Source organism: Coniophora puteana, assembly GCF_000271625.1.
Source record: "Coniophora puteana RWD-64-598 SS2 unplaced genomic scaffold CONPUscaffold_7, whole genome shotgun sequence".
Taxonomy (NCBI): Eukaryota; Fungi; Basidiomycota; class Agaricomycetes; order Boletales; family Coniophoraceae; genus Coniophora; species Coniophora puteana.
In genome coordinates, this window is record NW_006913059.1 from 694479 (window position 1) to 713667 (window position 19189).

The window sequence follows — 19189 nt, forward strand, 5'->3', positions numbered from 1 at the left end:
AAGGCACCCGGGAGATCTTCCACAAGTTCCTCACCGAGAACCCCAAGGTCGCCAGCCCGCTGGATCCCAGCCAGAAGATCTTCAACCCCGAGCTCACCGTCATCGCCGACGGCTTGCAGACCGTAGCTTTCGACGTTTTGGGCGGGGATCCGGTTCCCAAGGGCGCCCCCGTTTTTGACGAGAATGATCCTCGTTTCCCGTCCGTGGACGAACTTGAGACCTTTGACGCGATCTTCGTGTCTGGATCAGGTAGATTTGATCTATCGTTCACTGAAAACGTACTCACAAGATGCTCGCAGGCGAGAGTGTCCGCTACTTGAAGGAGCCGACGGAGAAGGACAAGTGGGAAGGTAAAATCAGGAGGCTGCAACATTACCTCCGCTTCGTCATCGACCATCGTCAGAACATCAAATTATTTGGTGAGCATTGAGGGATTTAAGCATAATTTCCGGCTAACGAATGGCAGGCATCTGCTTTGGGCACCAGATCCTGTCGTTCGCTAGTGGGCATGCGGTAGACAGGAACCCCAAAGGCTGGGAGGTTGGCCCCACCAACATCATCCTAAACGACGTCGGGAAGAGCGTCTTCCAAAGGGGCTCCTTGGTGAGTCATCTCCGGGCTCTCCGGCGTATACAGAAACTTGATGCATTATCACCAGACCCTCCAAGAGCTTCACCAAGACCATGTCCTCCTGAACACCGAGATCGGTGGCATGGGTGATAGCGGACGCGGAGGTTATGGAGGCAACGTCCCGTACAGCACCCGACCGAGCGCCGAGATGGTTATCGACAAGGACATTACTCCTGTCAAAGGACTTGACAATTGGGGCCACTCCGACCTCACGGGGAACCAGGGTATGGTCAAGATCCCAGGCGATGCGCAGGATGATCTCGACGAGCCTGAGCTCCATCTCAAGGCGCTGGAGAAGATCCATGTCTTCACATCGCAGGGTCACCCCGAGCTCGACAGGGACATGATCAGGGTGTTGATCGAAGATTATAAGGAACCGGAGGTGCCGAGAGGCATTCCAGAAGACCGTGCCCTGGCTGCTTTGGCCAAGAACGAGGACAAGGGCGTTGAGCTCAGCACTGACGATATTGGGATCGTCTGGTGGGCGATGCTGAAGGGTGCCTACGAAGCGAAGAATGCTGCGTAGACAACCAAGGCAGGAAAAGTGTATCGCATAATAGTATCAGTAGTATCGGATCCACTGTACAATAAAGGAATAGCGCTGTATTTCAGTCCATCGTTTTCGCTTACGACGGTGTGAGGATGTCGAGGATTGGTTGAAGATGGCAAAGTGTTTTCGGGATCAGTAGTGCCGGCATCGGTCTCGGATGTTGACCGCGACGGACCACAGAGTTTCGCCGCATCCCCGACACCCGACACCCGACACCACACGACTCAGCAATATTTGAGCAATATCATCGTAATTTCGTGAAGTAAAAACCAGAAGTCGATATCAGCATAGTAAGCAAATGTTCAAACTAGAATGTATGGCGCATGTCCACAAATCTGTGGTTGGCAACAGACCAGTGAGGACGGTGTTGAAACCGGAAGTCCGGCAATCGCGCTGGTCTGGCTCGGTACGGCAGTCCGGCGGCAAGTCGCGAGGGGTTTTGGGGTCTTAGTCGAAATCAAAACCACGGCCGGCATGATAACTTGCCTAGTATATGAGGAGAGCTTCGGAATAGAAAGCTATGGGTTACTCACATATACTTTTGTCCCACCCATGCTCCTCATACTTCTGCAATGATCTCTGGCCTCTTCTCTTTCCTCGAGCGGTGGAAGCGATCAGATAAGGCCTAGAAGACCCTGCCACATGATAGGAGTGTACTGGCTTCAGATAGACGTGGCCATGGATAGAAGGAGCTGGTGGACATGGGGCAAATAGGTTGACGGGGTGGAGGCTGTCGACTTAGACAAGACTTAGAAGTCCTTCAGTTGGATAATGCTGATATCTTTGCGAAAGTTGCGACAACATTCGATAAACTCGCGGTGATCTGCTCATATTCGAGCTGCTCAAACTGGGAATAATGCCGGGGGACACAGGGAAATGGGAATGGGTTATAGATAAGATAAAGTACAGGAGGGCTAGGAAATCCGCGCGACGCGGCTAGATCACATGCAATTGACTTTGTTTGGGGACCCCGCAACCGCGCCGTACCCGCCGTACCTGCCGGACTGCGTCGCAGCTCGCGCAGCGCCAGACTTCCGGATTCAACGACTTTCTGAGACCAGTATAATAGTATGGAAGAGGAATAATTAGTTCAAAGTAACATGTACTGTGATCCCACGTCAGAATACACACCCACGTCAGGATGCACACTTCGCTTTCTAGCCCGTTTCCCGTGCAAAACTCTCAAAGTAAATTCATGAAAATTATGTTTGGATCATATTCAATGTGCCATAACGTTTTCAGGGCCGGATAACATCTGGATGACGAGCTACGAGTACTAGAAGGTGAAAAATGGGCTACTTTGAAAAAATTTGAGCTTTATTAAACTTTAGGCACTCGTACAGTTGCGCTATACAGCTTGAATAGGTCAAGGGTGCTAATTACGCCTCTTGAGCTGACTTTGAGATACAATTGGGCATATCATAAGGGCAGGAACTCTCTATAACTTCAAATAGCTGAAGAACTCCCTCTCGGGACGTTATCACGCCCAATAGCCACCGTAACGCCGTTAGCGACACGCGACTAATGAACCCGCATTCCCTTTTTGGGGCTCGCCTAAGCCGCCTTCCTTCCCAATTTGGCGTGAACCACCGCCACCGGAAGCATTACAAACCGTGCATTCTGACGTGGGTCCCCGATAACGCCCAATTTCACCGATCCTTGAATCAAGAGGGATCCCGCAACTTTAACACTTCAAGGATTTTTTTTATGAGAGATTATGTCCTGACGGGTTTCCAAACTCAAATTTAGCACGATTTCATGTCTCAAAAATATTCCAGGCCTTTTAGAAATTTGGCCGTGTATTCTGACGTGGGATCACAGTACGAGAGCGGCCAGAGCCTGTCTCAGCGAACTATTATTCCACCGTAGTACCGTACTAGTTATACTACTCTCAACAAGACAACAAGAATTACCAGCGGTGACATGACTTCCAATTCATGCCATGAAAGCTGCCAGGGCTTGGGCTATTGCTTGTAATGGATGTCTAGAGTTGGGTAACTTTAAAGTGTCGAGCTGAGTCCGATGTCGGGTGTCGGGTGTTGGTCGGGTGTCGGGTGTTGGTTGAGTGTCGGGTGTTGGTCAGGACTGCAGTGTACATCGAGATTAATTCAAATCTGTTATAATATGGGCACAAGTCAGTAGTATGATGCGACGGGCAAACTTAAATCAAAGGCGAGCTCGGAGCAGGAAGAGCAGTGAATAAGCAGGGAACCAAGATATAAGGCTAGGTGTTATCTTAAGTCAGGCTGAGGCCCGACTCAGAGTCAGGTCCGAGTCGGGTCAGAGTCAGGTCCGAGTCGGGTCTGAGTCAGGTCCGTGTCAGGTCCGTGTCAGGTCCGAGTCGGGTCCGAGTCGGGTCTGTGTCGGGTCCATCAGGTCCGAGTCAGGTCCATGAACTCTGAATCCATGGTACTGTATCCTGAAAGTCGCCCAACCCTTAGAAGTCTTCCCTTGGTATTTTTTCAATTGGCATCACATATATGCTGGATATCTACAATGCTGATGAGCTATCAAAGCACATGTTTTATCGTGACATCACTGCAATTTGGAGCTAATGTTTTGTAAGGCAATCATGGCATTGGCAATAATACTAACTTGAAGATGCAACTAAGATGTCCCTAACAAGACAAGGAAAAAAGTGGATTGTAGTCAATGACCAGCAATTTTTATGCTGATAAAAGGCATAGTCCATATGTACAGGGTCAATATTTCAATCACGGCCCCAGCATCATGAAGTGTTGTAAGGAGGGGGAACACTGGGGGAACTCAAACTTCTCAAAGTGTCAGGTAACGAGTCGTGTGGTGTCGGGTGTCGGGTGTCGGGGATGCGGCGAAATCCTATAGCCCGACCGCGACTAGACCGCGACGACCCCAAGGCACCCCGCGCTGGCACTAGCCGCTGCCCACTCCAACTGGGTTCAGCCCCTCACAATGCACTCCTTACATCACTAAACGTACTAAACCTTCGCACTCTTCTCTCTACGCGCACCTTGAACCCCCATTACCTCTGCATGCACAACGTGCTCTAACACCCTTACCTTCTGCTCCTTTAACTCATCCGCGACATCTCATACGACCATCTCACGTAACCTTCAGCCATGCCTAACCCATTGGTTGCAGAAGCAGGTCTGAAGCTCGGCCCGACCATTCTGGAGACCTTGGTCAAACACTACATCGATCGCATGAAGAAGGCAAGCGCGAGGGAGGCCAATGGACTCACAAAGCTTCGACAGGATGAGATGTTGTATGACCAAGCGTTCAGCGTAGTCAAAGTACGTCATCACCGCCCATCTTACAACCTTAGTCCTTACCCCTTCGCGTTAGAAATTCTTTCAGGCTGCTGCTTTGTACGTCTAGACACATTGCCATCGTGCATACAGCCCATGACATCGTTACAGCCACACCGTCGAGGACATGCAAGCGTTCTCCAACACACGCACCCCTTCGCCTCCCTGGGTTCATACCATCCGAGTGGTCATCCCGATGTCATGTTGTGACGAAGCAGCCGAACACCTTATTAGAGGAATGGGAGGCGAGGACATGGTCAAGCGCTTGGTTGGAGGCACAAAGTGGTGGCAAGTCCGTGGAATTGATGGGTGAGTCAATCTTCGTTGACGTCATTTGTAAATCTGATGACGGCGAAACACAGAATCGACGCAGAATGGATCACTGCCCGAAAAGACTGGCAAGAGGCGAAGAGGCGATACAAGGAGCAGGAGAAGCAGTCGATCCCGGTTCCTCCGCAGACGGGTCAGGAAGTTCCTGCATCGTCTTCGGAGGAGGACAACGTTTATAGCGAGGACATGGACGATATGCGATGCATCCTGTATTCTCACGGTGGTTCGTCTTCCATGTGTAGGATGATGACGCTTTGATTTATTTATTTCCCAGGAGGCTACTATTTTGGAAGCTTGGATCAAGAGAGGTATGCTTGTCCGGTGGTCGATTCGAGAAATCGAAGCTGAAATATTATAACAGGTATAGCATTCAAAGGCATGCCAGGAAGATCAACGGACGTGTACTAGGTGAGTCCTTGTCTTAGCGCTTATTTCAAATGGAAAGCTGAATGAATTCTAGCTTTAAACTATCGTCTTTCTCCGCAGTATCCCTTCCCATGCGCTCTGCAAGACATTCTGGCAGCTTGTCGGTGAAACAATCATGCTGAAATGTTCTAATTCTGACGTATTTTCCTTTCAGACCTATACTTGATCAAGCCGCCCAAGGAAGCCTCCCACCGGCCAGTCAAGCCTTCAAACCTCGTCGTGGCAGGTGACTCCGCAGGAGGTGGCCTCGTCATTGCGCTGTTGCAGATACTTCGAGACACGGGTCTGCCGCTGCCTGCCGGCGGTGTCCTGATTTCTCCGTGGTGTGACCTGACTCACTCTTTCCCGAGCATTCACACCAACACCGCTACCGTGAGCTGCTTCTACGCGTGCCTTCATTATACCGTGAACTTACTATTGGTCCTCAGGACGTGATGCCGGAGTATGGAATGTCGATGCAGAAGCCAAGCGCACTTTGGCCTCCCCCCTCAGACGATTTCACGCGCACCGTTCATTCAGGTCTGCGTGACCGAATCCGACAAATCGGTCGAATGAGCACCAAGGGACCCGGTTTGCACCCAGCGAAAGCCCAGCATTTGAGGAGTGGGTCGAAGTTCAGCATCACGGAGGTTGGGGAGCCCTCGAATCCGTCAGAGATGCCCATTAACGTCGGCGCTACGGCAGCGCTGCCACCTGTGGGCTCTGCCGAGGACCCAGCCATCCGGTTGGTGGCAAAATCTGGGGAGGAATTGGTTTTGGAAGACCAGGTGCAACTGTATGCGCAGAACAGCATGCTAGGGCATCCTCTCATCAGTCCAGTTCTATCGTATATGGGAGGTCTCCCGCCGTTGCTCATCATCGCGAGCGAAAAGGAAGTCTTGCGAGATGAGATAATTTACACGTACGTCGCTCTTTTCCTAATAAACTGGCTGATTGCTAGATCTTCTGTAGTGCACATAAGGCGGCGTATCCATCTCGCTTTCCTATACGAGAGGAGGCACGGAAATTATACCCGGCTTTGGTTGGCATAGAGGAAAAGTTCGGGCCCACGCCAATCCATCTACAGGTTTACGATGGTAGCTCCGTCACCGTCCTACCAATTTACTATTTTACCTAAATATATTTGTCTTCAGATACGGCCCATGTCCTGCCAATCCTCTTCGCCTTCACCACTCCTGGAAAATTCTGCTACCGAGCAATTGCAACATTCATCAAGCATGTTACAGGTTCAGTGGCACCCCAGAAGAACCCTTTCCCCATTGTGTCCCCACCCGCGTCTCCTACGTCCCCAAGTTCGCAATCTCCTCTGAAGAACGGACCACACGCTCTGGCTCAGTCTGCGTCTATGAACGACATGAGGTCTACGAGCAAGACTCTTGAATCCACACGATCAGTGCGCTCTTTTAAGCGCTCGTTCTCGCGCGCAGGCACGCTGTTGCGCGGCAACACTCTTGCCGTCCCCCCCTCATCGTCGACTGGATCCGATGGTCTTCTCTCAGCGCCTTCGAGCTCCAGCGATGTTGGAGGCGCAAGATTCCGTAGCTCAACAATTTCAGGTGCCGGTCCAGCACCCCGCACTGCTGGGGTTCCGAGCGTTTATGATGGCGCTGAGGTAGGTCATTAATTCCTTCAACTGCTTAGCGCCTTTTCAATTTTCTTTTTGTTATAGGGCCCTGCTACATGGAAGGAAGGCATGATTCGCGAACGCGTATCAACTCAGGGTGTAATCCGGGACCTTGAGCCTGAGGCTGCACTCGATGCTTTCCACGTCCCGCCTGACATTATCGGTGTGCTCTCCGAGCTGGCTGTTCGGCGCTACCTCGATGGCAAGGCCAAGTACGCCAAGAAATTTCACCGCGAGTTCCGCACGATCGAAAAGCAGCGGAAGAAGAACCTCGAGCTGGCGAAGCAAGACGCCGTCAAGAATTTGGAAAGCCTACAAAATTCGGAGACCGTCCAACAGCGCCTGCGCGAAGGCGAGGCGGCTCCGGACAGCTGGCTGTGGTCGTGGGCGCTTGACAACGACGAGCGCCCGCCGCCGAGCAGCATCGTGTCGAGGCGCGATACCGACGAAGCTCGTAGCCTCGCCCGTGTGGCGGACCAGGCCATCTTGCAATCCAGCAGCACTTTTAGTGCGAATAGCCTATGGACCGTCATGGCCAACTACCTGACTGCATCCCCCGGAAAGGAGAAGCCTGCTCGGTCAAAGTCCGTTGGCCCCCCTACGCGAAGGAGGTCGCTGTTCTCACTCCACCGTGGAGAGAATAGATCTGACTCGCCCGAGCCTCAAGTACCCGAGATGCCATCTATTGTGAAGGAGACCACGTCTTGACTCAATAAATGGCCCGAAACATAGATCCGAGAACAGTCTAGAGACGCGCGAAAGGATGGATATCCCTCATTATCAAATGATACCTTGTAATGTTTCGAAATTCTGATATCTAAAGTACTAACGTCATGGTGCATACCCAGGAAAGGTATACCGCTAATATACCCGTACCACGTATAGTTGTTGTAGGCGAACACCCCTTCAATAATGACACAGCTTTCCTGTCAGATTTTGTTCTTTCTCGCGTGTCGGCGAAAGGTATGCTTTTAACATCTTCAGGCACAGTTCAGGCACGAAAGCTTGCTGTGTACGACGTTTCCCCGACTCAACGCCAGGGATGGTTGTTTCTGAATGCTCTTTGAAGCCCCACGGTGATCCATTCCAAGAGACCTCTATTTGCGCGTAACTACTTTGCCACGTCCAGGTAAAATTTAGTGGTGGTCGTGGGTATGTTCCCTCGGCGGATTGGCCTGGTGATCACGCAGAAAGCAAGGCTAAACCTATGTTTATCAGACTATATAGCTGCTCCACTGCCATCATGCAGCGACCATGGGAGACTGATCTGATCTCTTGTCTTCCACTGTTCTTTCCTTAGACGCCCGGAAGAATCTCGCACTTCAATCGTAGTCAACGCACGATACTTTGCGAGCAGCCTCGGAAGCCGGTCACGCAGCTCTGCCCACACAAGGACCATAGCAGAATGCTAATGCTGTTCATGGCGACAGGTATAAAGCCAGGGCGAGGAAACCGGACAAAGTCAGGTTGGAAGACTATCCATCTCTGCAACTAGCACTCGCAGCCAAATCGACATGTTCCTCTCGCTCGCCTTCGTCGCCGGCCTCTTCGCCGTGGCTCGTAGCCAGACCACGCTCACTGAGCAGTACCAGTGCGTCACTCAGGGCGACTACGAGCTCTGCAACAACCAGTGGGGTATCGGTGCGTTTTCATTCATCGTCGGCTCTTGTGTCATCAAGGTTGCTTACGACACTCTGGGCAATAGATGATGGCACCGGTAACCAGACCGCGACGCTCATCAGCACCTCCGGAAATACGATTACCTGGTCTACTACCTGGACCTGGGCTGACAATGAGAACGATGTCAAGACCTGTAAGTGCGAATTTTGGTATTTAAAATGCTGCTCGCGCGTTGACAAGATGTTTCTTAGATACCAATGTGTCCCCTACCTCCGGCATGGGTGTTACTGTGCGTCTGCAAGAGCCACCCATCTCTGATTAGTTTCGTGACACTGCTTTCTTTAGCTCGGCTCGATCACCTCGGCCCCCACTGCTTGGAACTGGGACTACGTTACCGAGTCCGACGGTATCCGTGCTGATGTTTCGTAAGCTTTATCTCGTTTACTTGGAACAAACGGTTGTGCTGATTGTTTATAACAGCTATGACATCTGGATTGGTACCACTGCTGACGGCGCTCAGGCTTCGGCTGACTCTTCTTACGAGATGTAAGTAGACGTTACCTTTGGCAATAAACCAACACCAACCGAGACTTCTGGTGACGTCTAGCATGATCTGGCTTTCTGGTCTCGGAGGCATCCAGCCCGTTGGCTCGCTCGCTACCTCGGACGTGACCGTCGCAGGCTACACCTGGAACATTTGGACGGGCCCGAACTCCAACTGGGAGACGATCTCCTTCGTCAGCCAGGACGGCAACATCAACGACTTCAGCGAGGACCTCAACGAGTTCTTCCGTGAGTTTACTCATTAACAAGCGCTTCTTCCGATAAAACTGAATACATTGATCTTGCAAACAGAGTACTTGATCGAGAATGAAGGCGTATCGTCCGACTTGTACTTGCAATCCATCGAGACCGGTACCGAGCCCTTCACCGGCTCTGCTGAGCTTTACACCAACAGCTACAGCGTCTCCGTCAGCACGTAAGGTTGGCACCGCTCGCCCGTCTCATATATGTTTGGGTAGTCTGGGGTTCTATGGAAATTGCGGAGTAAAGTTCTGTACCTTTGTGCATATAGGGATCGAGGGGCTTCAATAGTTTGTCAATAGTTCTGCGGTTGTTCTATCGGTGTTTGTTTTGCGCTTATAGGGATGTGTCGTATGATTAATGCGACAATTGTTTGGTGATAAAGTGACAGAATTCAAGTGTTCCCTGCCCGAGGTTATTAGCTGTGATAAGTGTCAGTTTTGGATACTATGTTCGGTGAGGACAAGCTAAAGTGAGCAGATTGAAAGAATCAAACATATCAATGGATCTGAGTGTGATAATAGGGAGGCAAGTCTTGGACATACAAATGGTCCGTCGCGACCTGCGTTAGGCTAAACCTCTTTGCATTAAGTATGAACAAATGCTCAATGCATGATGATTAACATGAGCCGTTACGAGGACAAGAAGAATGGGCTGTTAGACGCGGCTTCGGACGCGACGCTGGGGAATGGAGCTCTGCAACAACCAGTGGGGTATCGGTGCGTTTTCATTCATCGTCGGCTCTTGTGTCATCAAGGTTGCTTACGACACTCTGGGCAATAGATGATGGCACCGGTAACCCAAGAATGAGCGCTCATTAATATCATTCCCCAGCCTCAGTGCTGAGCTAGGATGCGGGATAAGCCGAGCCGCGTCTAGCAGCCCATTCTTCTTGTCCTCGTAACGGCTCATGTCAATCATCATGCATCACTCTCCATCCCTACGAAAGCACATGTTCTCTGCACGCAGGTCAATCACCTAGTACGACTTACTCATAACCAACTCTACTATTACACGGGCTTTCAGCACCGCGATTGCTACCGATAATGCGACACAGCATTGGATTCACCTCATGTCGCCTCTAACCATCCAGTTGCCTTCGTCCCTTAATCATTCCGAGGGATGAGCTATCCCAATGACCGCCAGGATGGGGAGCTCAACGATCACGTTCACCATGTGCTCTCCTCCGAACCCTCTATCAGTGAATCTGCTCTCAAAACACCCTCCTCTCCCCGCTCGAAATCCAATAAGCTCCCCAAAAGGCTTGCCGTAACTGGCCTCATCCTTGCCATTGTCTTCGGCATTTCCTGCATGGTCTTGGGAGTTGTCACTTTGATTCTCATACCGGACGAGGACGCAGGTGTCATATCTTTCATAGCAGATTCGACCGCCCAAGAGTTTGCAAGGTTACTCCTCAACTTTTGTGTCACGATATGTACAGAAGCGATCGGTTTCGCGCATGGAATCGCACTGCGATCCGCGTTGGCGCGGGAAGGTCGACTCCAGTACAACACCCTTGCAAGACTTACGGGTGCTACCCGTCGTGATCGTTGGACTGGCTGTAACGGCCTTTTGGGCAACATCTCCATGTCGATGCTTCTAGCCCTGACATTTGCGTCTAGCTCCTTGACCATGCAAACCACTAACCAACGCTCCGACCGCTACACATTCTACATCAATGCCAATCCCCTCATTGTACTCGGTGTCTGCATCCTCATCCAAGCGTCTGTTGCATTTCGCGCCTTCCACATTACACCCATCATCACATGGACGACTGGTGCTCTTGAGATGACATCCGCGCTCATAAACGACGGACAACTCATCCGAGTGGATGGAAGAAGCATGTGCTCCCTTGTGGACCAAGGATCGGCTCCATGTCCTAGGTTCCCTGCACTCCGCCAGCCATCGCTTTGGAAGGCGCGCCGTGGCGTACGTGTGTCGATCTTCGCTCTATGGGGCCTCATAGTTGTATATATCATCCTGGGCGGTGTAACCCTCTACTTCACGGAGAAAAACACGGCATATACCCACTTGCCATGGTCTCTTCTTCCAGGCGCGAATTACAATGTCGTATCGTCACCTTTCTTCGCGCATGCGACGGAAGCGCAGCAGTGGACCATGTTTTTCGTGATCTATCTCTTGACGCAGAGCTGGATGACACTGGTGCTACACTATGTCGAGGTTGTCGCCAATTCTTTGCATGATGAGTGGATCTGGCGGAGGATTGGTCGCTCGAGTGGCTCGAAGCCGATGGCAAATTCATATGCGAGCTTCTTGGCTAACCCTGTCAAGATTTTGCTGTTGGTTGCTAAACCCGTACTACGTGAGTCGATTCGTCTCGTAGGTTACATTCAGCTGATTAGGCTACTGACCTTGCGTTAGATTGGATGTATTCGCTCGCTTCAGTTGCTGCAGTGATCCCAAACGGTAATCAATACAATGTCCTTAGTTTTGGTGCCGCACAGGTACGACACTTCATCGCGCAATTGCTCTTTCTTCCTTGCCAGCTTAATCTTCACGCCATCATAGATATGGAATCTCTGCTTCGCGCTTACTTTCCTCGCCATCATTCTAACATTGTTGGCAATACGCCGTCCTTCTGGCCCCCAACCCGCGGCATATGGTCATCTCCAGACACTCGCCAATCTCGTTGACGAGTGGCCGGCGCTTGAAGGTGATAGGGTCTGGTGGGGACACAAGGGCGAAGATGAGAGTGAGGAAAACTGGAACAGCGAGCAAGACTCTGCCCCAGTATGTCACGCGGGAACGAGTACGAGGAAGATTCCTCCCGTAAATTTTCGCAGGATGTACGCATAGTGGATGCTTGTGTGGTGCACTAATGTGGATCGATATTATAAGACTAATCTTATTATTCTGACTGTTTTTCAATCAGCCTTCTCTTTCTCTATGATTCAAACCGGCTGAAGCAAATCTGGAAGTAGCAACTTAGGTTCCGGCGGCTGCTTAAGACGTGAGGCTCGATAATTGATAAGGCAGAAAATGTTATTTGGTCAAAAGGAAAATGAAGGACCCTGTACAGTATACTCTGGAAGAGCGGTAGAGATGGTCGGTACAAACGATGATCGAGTTCGCCTACTAGGATGCCCGGAAACATATGTAGCGTTTGGTTGCTGCGGAAATTTTAGTTTTAGCAAGGCTCCGCATTGCAAGAACACAGAAAATGTTACTTACACCGATACTATTACTACTAGATGCCTGCCGTGGAGGCACTTCGATCTCATTCCCTTCGACATCAGGCGCCAGCTGGGGTGCTATGCCATCTGGCTCGGGCTGCAGGGCTCGATTTCGAATGTTTGATAAACCGATGCCCTCCGCACCAGCCTCCATCGTGGAACCAGAGGAATGAGCAACATTACTTACCGGCCATCGGTAGCTCTTGCACAAATCTGTGTACCGATCCTCGGCTACTTTCCATTGGTGCCAAAGCCAGTATATAACACACAATAATAGCACCGCGATTGCTCCGAGCACAGCCAGACTTGCAATTGCGGCAGTGTCAGTATTTCTGAGCAAAGGATGTTAGCTTGATGTCGGGAAAATATGAGGAAAGCGTCGTTACTTTGAAGTTGTCTGGGGCTGTATCGCGTTCGCGCTTGCACTGTAAATAAGTTGTCAGCAGAATCCGAGAAGAGCTGAAGGACAAGCGGCCCAGTCACACACATGTCATTCAACCAAGTGCCTGCCGAACTTCCACTAGTCGAACTGTCAGCATTGCTCAATGATAATTCTTCGGCGATTTGACTTACTTCGTAAGTACCATGACTTCGGCGTAGTCGATGTTTAAATACTGACCCCCGGCCTGGGGTTGACTGGTCACGGTGAGCTTATGCTCTCCAGGTCCAAGATTGTTGGCGTGATAAATAATATTCTGATATGAGGTGAGGTATCTCGTCGCATTGTACGTGTCTCCAGCAACACCATCCATCGACACGGAGTAGAATCCGTTGCTAGGACCGGCAGTACCGTAGAGGTTGATAACATCACCTTCGCAATGTCCATCAGCGATCTGGTAAAAAATAAGCGTAGGCAAATTATCCTACCCTGTACAAGCTATTAGCACATACGTAAATCACTGTTTTCCGGTGGTAGTAACTTGCCGTGAACGTTAACGTGACGGACGCACCGTCGACAGACGTAGCGCTGGCAGCAATTAGATTAAATACATGTCAGATCAATTTCTACTTACTGCGCCGACCCGTTGTTATACATGTACGCCTGCGACGGGCTGTCGCTCCACGCAGAAGCTGGCTGATAGTCAAAGCTGGGATCGGTGTCCTGCACCTGGACAGACAAGAGCCCTTGACTATCGTCCCCCACTTCAAACTCCCATGTGACCTGTAAAACATCCCAGGATCAGCATTAGATATCTTATACATTGACGCGCACGATAGAGCTTACAAAGTCCACGTCGAAGTCAGTCTTATTTCCCGACCCGGTATTGGTAATTGTAATGCTATGCATGCCTTGTTGGAGACCAGACTGTGTAAACAAAGCCTTCTGAAAGGCATTCGTTGACGAATATCCGTCTGCTGTGTTTGTCTGGCCGTCCACGGATACGGAATACTCGCCATGATTAAAGCGTTGGCTACCATAGACAGCAACGCCCGTGCCGTTCAAAGAGAACGTAGCCGACTGAGCGTTGGGCTGAGCGCTGACGGTGAATGTTCCACGGTAGTAGCTACGAAAAGATCAGTATGGAGAAATCTTTTGGAAATGTGGTATATGGCTTACTAGCTGATGGTGTCATCACCCCAAGAATAACCGTAAGCCCATGTATCATCATAGGTGATGAGAGGGGACTGATCGTCCAGTAAAACGAATGCGGTCGGCATTAGAGTCGATGCGTACAAAACAAAAGAGGAAGCAGACGCCGGGGAGGAACAGTCACATCGCCAAAGTTATCGTTTATAACTTCGGGACCTCCGAGTCGCACTGGTATACCGCTTTTTGGAAGGGATCAAAGCCCGCTGGTCATGAGAAGAGCAATTGATAGCAGCCAATGATATGCTTGCGAGCAATCTGTCGTGGCGGCTGGGGCTTTGGATATTGAACAGCCATCGCCACATACTCTGAACTTGCCGTCGCTGGTGATCAGGCATATAGAGTTGACCATGCAGTCTTCAAAGCAACATCGAACGCGGTTATAAAGTTGGCATTTTGCTGCTTTCCTTGCTCACTTTTCCTCCATGCATAAAATCATTGCTGACTTTGGGACCAAGTCATACAATGATGGTGGTGTAAAAGAACGCCGCTTGTCTGAATTTATTCTCGTTTGTGTCAATCAGCGTTTCTGATCAGGCAGTTGATCCGGTAGTCGGCTCCCTAGATACATTAAGCAGAATGTCATCGCCACCATGAAGACATAAACGAGATTTCCGCCTAGCAGGTTATACTGCTTCGAAGCGGAGAAGATGGACGTAGCCACTGCAGGTCCGATGGCCCGTGATATGGCCGATATGGTCTGCGAGAGCCCATTGACGCTTCCAAGCGAACGCTTAGAGGGAGCGGAAGAGGTGACATGCATCATGACACAGCCTACACGGAAGGTTTAATCAGCTGCGCTCCCAAAAAAAACATCGCATCAGCCACCAACTCACCATAGGCCATGTCCTTGATAATCTGCAGTGATAGTTGCAACACCAAAAGCGCCCATACAACCTTATCCACACCGCCCCGTGCAACATACCACGACATCACAGGAAATAACACAAAGATAGGGACACAGGTTGTGGCTGCGAGCTCAAAGGTGCGCTTCGGTCCAATTCGGTTCACGACAGGAGCAAAGAATAGGACCTGGGCAAGACCGTCGAAGATGCCAAAGCATGCCAGTATGGTGCCAATGGTAGCAGGGGAGAAACCCAGGCCACTGCTACTGGTAGGAGTAGAGTAGAACAGAGGTTGCATGGCTGCAAGTGCGGCCTCAATAACTCCGAGAAGGCCATTGTTTGCGATGGGAATAAGAATGGGAGGAACAAGAAGGGCGCGCATAGGTAGAGGCGCCTCGGCAACCGAGAAAGAAGAGCTAGAGTCTTCTGGAGCCTCGGGTGCGCTGGATTGGATAAGCAGTGGCTCTTTGGCTTTCCGCCTAGGCAAAGTCTGTCGGTGGATTTCAGCTTCAGGGTGGAGCAGGAGCAGGAGTACTCACCTCCTTAAGGAAGAGCGCGATTAGGAGCGCGACGAAGATAACGAATACGGAGACCGCAGCGCAAGGGAGAAAATAGGGATAATCTTGCCAAAACTGCTGTGAGAACAAATGCGGCCATCTATCTGCTGGTCGCGCTAGTACACCGCCCACAAAAGGTCTACAAACCAAACCATGTCAAGGCATATGCTAACAAATATAGTTCCAAGGAGACTTACCCAAGGGTCGCCCCGACGCACCATAGGATAGGTAGAATTGCGAATCCCTGCGCTATGTTCGATGCGTCGGTGAGCTCGCCTAACATGCTCTTCATAACGCCCGAGCTCCCGTTCAGCAGACCGCATATACACCGACTAAGCTCATTCATAAATGAAGGCTCTTATCTTGAGAAATTGATACGTACCTCAACACTAATGTCACAAAGGTCCGCGACAAGCCGAAGCAGAGCATGGAGATACACAAGCCCGAGAGCCCGATCAACATGACAGGTTTTCGTCCTACATAGTCAGACAGTCGACTCCATCCAAATGTTGTGCAAGCTTGCGTGGCAAAGAAGATTGATTCCTGATCATAAAAATCATTCAGCTCAAAACCAGCCTTTAGCGCACCAGGAATGTACTTACTATGAGACCGACATAATATCCGACCCTGCTCTCATCGCCATGGGTGATGTCTAGCTCACGAACGAGCTTTCGCATTATCAGTGTACTGCGAGGGCGTTGATAAAGGGACTGCTTACCTGGTTGATATACGGGTATATGCTCTGAGAGGATACCGGCGTGACGACATGCACTAGAGATAGAATCCCAATCTGTACTTTGGGTAAAGGCGTCCTGGGTGTATCGTTGTCGCGAGCGTCCCTGTTCTTGGGCTGAGCATTGAGCAGAGGCGTACTCTCAACTTGAGGGTCGGAACTCTGGCTTGAAGTCATGTCTACGAAGAAGGCGACAAGACGAGCTTGCAATTGGCCCTAGCGAAGAGCGGGGGACCCTGGCTTGTGTGAATTAGGTATGAACGCGAGAGAGATCCAAACAGTCGTCAGCTTAGGTTGCGGAGACCTGAGGAGACATAATTATACAAGTCACAGGAGCTTGAGCGGAAACATGTGCGTTCGAGCGTCGAGTGTAACCTTGACGAACGCCAGAACCCAATGACGCGCGGACGGGCCGTTATCCGACAACGGAAAACCACATTGAACATCTTGAAGACTGCTTGGTTGCGCGATACAAGCTGACTACATTATCAAACAGCTGGTGGTGGCTTTCCCTTGCCTTTATATGAGACATTGGACTATCGGTCAACGGGGCCTTCAGCATCGGCAGCATGGATTCAGGCTGAGGCATCATAGCGCCGGGTACAATTACATATTTCCTATGTCTATTTACGCTCTTATAACGAGCTCTAGTTCCTGCGCTTTGGGAGTTCATCCGGCAACCAACTCCCTAGATACAAGACGCAGAATGTCAAAGCGACCATGATCGCGTAGACAAGATTTCCACCCAGTAGATTGTATTGCTTTGAGGCAGCAAAGCTGGACGTAGCCATCGCTGGGCCAAGCCCTCGTGCTACAGACGATACGGTCTGTGAGATACCGATAACACTTCCAAGTGAACGCTTGGATGGAGCAGCCGAGGTAATGTGCATCGTGACAGTACCTGAACAACATGCGGTGATCAGTAGTAAGTCCATTAAGTTAAACCATCAAGAGTGAACTCACCATAAGCCATGTCCTTGACAGTCTGCAGCAACAGCTGAAGCACCAGACACCCCCATACAACGCTGTCAACGCCCGATTTTGCGACATACCACGACATGATCGGGAACAACGCGAAGATAGGAAAGAAAAACGCGACGGAGAGCTTGAACGTGGGCGTTGGTCCAAGGCGATGCACGATGGGTGCAAAGAAGAGAATCTGCGCGATCCCGTTGAGGATGCCGAAGCAGCCCAGTAAAATGCCGATAGCGGCGGGCGAGAAACCGAGACCACCGTTACTCAAAGGAGTCGAGTAGAACAAGGGTACGAGAGCGTTGTATCCAGTTTCGACGACGGCGAGCAGGCCGTTGTTCGCGATGGGAATAAGGATAGAAGGGATGAGAAGCGTTCGCATAGGCGGAGGAGCGTCGGAGGGAAAGTCAGCTTGGGCATCTTCAGGGCTTTCAGATGATGACCTTTTGGTTTTACGTCTCGGGAGTGTCTGCAAAGAAATATCAGCTGTGTGGAGCGCAACAGGGGAACGACAAGCTCACCTCCTTGAGAAAAAGCGCCATGGCTACCGCTATCAGCGCAACCAACGCGGATACGGCGAAACATGGAAGAAAATAAGGATATTCATGCCAGAACCGCCCCGAGAACATATGCGGCCAACTATCTGCTGGTCGCGCAAGTAAACCACCAATGAATGGTCTACAGGTCAAGGCGTATCAGGTGCTGAAGAATTTTGTTTATGTAAAGGACACGCACCCCACGGTCACGCCAACACACCGATAAATGGGCAGCAGCGCAAATCCCTGAGCCATATTGGTTGCGTCCAGAAGCTCGCCCATCATGCCCTTCATGACTCCCGAGCTCCCATTTAGTACGCCGCATATACAGCGACTGGAAGATTGCAAGCATGATTAGCTTCAGCAAAATTTGGCCGACAAAAGGAGCATATACCTGAGCACCAGCGTGATGAACGTTCGCGACAAGCCAAACGAGAGCATAGATATGCTTAGACCCGAGAGCCCGATCAGGATCACAGGTTTACGTCCGATGTGGTCTGAAAGTCGGCTCCAAGACAAGGTCGTACAGGCTTGCGTGACAAAGAACAACGATTCCTGATATCACTTTAGTTGGTAGCTCCCTGTGATCCAGCACGTACTCACTATGAGACCCGCATAGTATCCAACCTTGGTCTCGTCACCATGTGTGATATCTAGTTCTCGTATGAGCTATTACAGTACGCCGTTAGCTAACACTTTGAACTGGGTATTCACAGACAAGAGCACAACTTACTTGATTGATATATGGGTATATGCTCTGAGCAGACACCGGTGACACAAACTGGATGAGGGTGAGGATGCCAATCTGGAGTTTTGGCAACGGCGTCCTTGGCCTTTTGCTGCTATCTTCGGGCTGGGCCTCATCTAGCAGAGGTGCATCCTCTTCTTCAAGTTGAAAGGCCTCGCCAAGGTCCTCGCGACGATCCTCGCGGTGAGCCATGGGACGAGGAGGGTAACAAAATGAAGGAGTAAACGACCACGAGATTCTAAGGGATCTCTGGGAAAAGATTGAGTAAAAGATCTGTGTCTAGCGGTCTACATGCATATGACCGAGTCACAGTAGAGTTAGCAAAACATTTGAGAGCTGAATGTCGGATGGGCGCAGAGTTGAGTCAACAGCAAGCCTTCTTCGTAAGATGCGACGCGTCGGGCACTTCCTTCCCAGTGGCTGATAGCGCTCCAGAGTTCATATGCTCTTGCGGAGCTTGCCCTCCAATCCCGAAATAGCACGACCCTCAAGGAGCACCTGGTTGCGAGACCATAGGACCCCCGAATATACTAGTAGATGGTGTTAGGTGGACCGGGGCTGAAATGGCGCGGCAGCGCCGGAGCCCGTTAGCTAGACCGGGGTTGGAGGGGGGTTCTTTGGCCCAGATGGTGTGTCGGGGACCGGGGTTGGATGAACCTATTGGGGGAGGGTGTTAGCGAGACCGGGGTTCAGTTGGCGGGGTTGCCTAGCGAATAAAAATAGGCGCCCGCCCGTCTACCGACTT

The 19189-nt window shown here is 50.8% G+C and overlaps 6 protein-coding genes across 6 annotated transcripts; 3 read left to right on the top strand and 3 right to left on the bottom strand.

Annotated features, from left to right (window-relative positions):
• The first annotated feature begins 4103 nt into the window (after positions 1-4103).
• On the top strand, positions 4104-7696 carry CONPUDRAFT_82617 (alpha beta-hydrolase). The gene is made up of 12 exons (XM_007771124.1): positions 4104-4452; positions 4505-4527; positions 4579-4776; positions 4830-5020; positions 5072-5105; positions 5159-5205; positions 5258-5323; positions 5378-5595; positions 5652-6124; positions 6175-6299; positions 6357-6835; positions 6893-7696. Exons 1-12 carry the CDS (start codon positions 4279-4281, stop codon positions 7553-7555), a joined length of 2691 nt encoding a protein of 896 aa, XP_007769314.1. The 5' UTR covers positions 4104-4278; the 3' UTR covers positions 7556-7696.
• A 665-nt stretch (positions 7697-8361) lies between these two features.
• CONPUDRAFT_125096 (glycoside hydrolase family 12 protein) lies at positions 8362-9489 on the top strand (the record flags this gene model as incomplete). Its single annotated transcript, XM_007771125.1, has 7 exons — positions 8362-8488; positions 8553-8660; positions 8719-8756; positions 8813-8892; positions 8948-9013; positions 9075-9259; positions 9323-9489. The coding sequence occupies 7 exons, from the start codon at positions 8362-8364 to the stop codon at positions 9448-9450; spliced, it is 732 nt and encodes a 243-aa protein (XP_007769315.1). The 3' UTR covers positions 9451-9489.
• An 891-nt stretch (positions 9490-10380) lies between these two features.
• On the top strand, positions 10381-12164 carry CONPUDRAFT_82619 (uncharacterized protein). The gene is made up of 2 exons (XM_007771126.1): positions 10381-11594; positions 11654-12164. The coding sequence occupies exons 1-2, from the start codon at positions 10394-10396 to the stop codon at positions 11923-11925; spliced, it is 1473 nt and encodes a 490-aa protein (XP_007769316.1). The 5' UTR covers positions 10381-10393; the 3' UTR covers positions 11926-12164.
• Positions 12165-13034: 870 nt separating this feature from the next.
• Positions 13035-14124, bottom strand: CONPUDRAFT_56946 (uncharacterized protein; the record flags this gene model as incomplete). Its single annotated transcript, XM_007770818.1, has 5 exons — positions 13035-13276; positions 13386-13432; positions 13479-13627; positions 13691-13970; positions 14024-14124. The coding sequence occupies 5 exons, from the start codon at positions 14122-14124 to the stop codon at positions 13035-13037; spliced, it is 819 nt and encodes a 272-aa protein (XP_007769008.1).
• Positions 14125-14573: 449 nt separating this feature from the next.
• Positions 14574-16365, bottom strand: CONPUDRAFT_73500 (MFS general substrate transporter; the record flags this gene model as incomplete). The annotated part of the gene is made up of 7 exons (XM_007770915.1): positions 14574-14827; positions 14890-15388; positions 15438-15594; positions 15653-15787; positions 15838-15998; positions 16058-16123; positions 16174-16365. The coding sequence occupies 7 exons, from the start codon at positions 16363-16365 to the stop codon at positions 14574-14576; spliced, it is 1464 nt and encodes a 487-aa protein (XP_007769105.1).
• Positions 16366-16737: 372 nt separating this feature from the next.
• CONPUDRAFT_82621 (MFS transporter) lies at positions 16738-18746 on the bottom strand. The gene is made up of 7 exons (XM_007771127.1): positions 18430-18746; positions 18300-18365; positions 18091-18251; positions 17896-18030; positions 17682-17838; positions 17152-17629; positions 16738-17089 (listed from the first exon to the last, which is right to left on the bottom strand). The coding sequence occupies exons 1-7, from the start codon at positions 18634-18636 to the stop codon at positions 16836-16838; spliced, it is 1458 nt and encodes a 485-aa protein (XP_007769317.1). The 5' UTR covers positions 18637-18746; the 3' UTR covers positions 16738-16835.
• Between the last annotated feature and the right edge of the window lie 443 nt (positions 18747-19189).

Bases quoted from the DNA above. Each gene is read 5' to 3' on its own strand.
- CONPUDRAFT_82617 (XM_007771124.1), top strand. From the start codon at position 4,279: ATGCCTAACCCATTGGTTGCAGAAGCAGGTCTGAAGCTCGGCCCGACC. The intron at 5,021-5,071 runs GTTCGTCTTCCA...TTTATTTCCCAG, and splicing joins CATCCTGTATTCTCACGGTG to GAGGCTACTATTTTGGAAGC. The intron at 6,836-6,892 runs GTAGGTCATTAA...TTTTTGTTATAG, and splicing joins GCGTTTATGATGGCGCTGAG to GGCCCTGCTACATGGAAGGA.
- CONPUDRAFT_82619 (XM_007771126.1), top strand. From the start codon at position 10,394: ATGAGCTATCCCAATGACCGCCAGGATGGGGAGCTCAACGATCACGTT. The intron at 11,595-11,653 runs GTGAGTCGATTC...ACCTTGCGTTAG, and splicing joins GGTTGCTAAACCCGTACTAC to ATTGGATGTATTCGCTCGCT.
- CONPUDRAFT_82621 (XM_007771127.1), bottom strand. From the start codon at position 18,636: ATGGCTCACCGCGAGGATCGTCGCGAGGACCTTGGCGAGGCCTTTCAA. The intron at 18,366-18,429 runs GTAAGTTGTGCT...GTACTGTAATAG, and splicing joins TATACCCATATATCAATCAA to CTCATACGAGAACTAGATAT. The intron at 18,031-18,090 runs GTATATGCTCCT...GCAATCTTCCAG, and splicing joins TTCATCACGCTGGTGCTCAG to TCGCTGTATATGCGGCGTAC.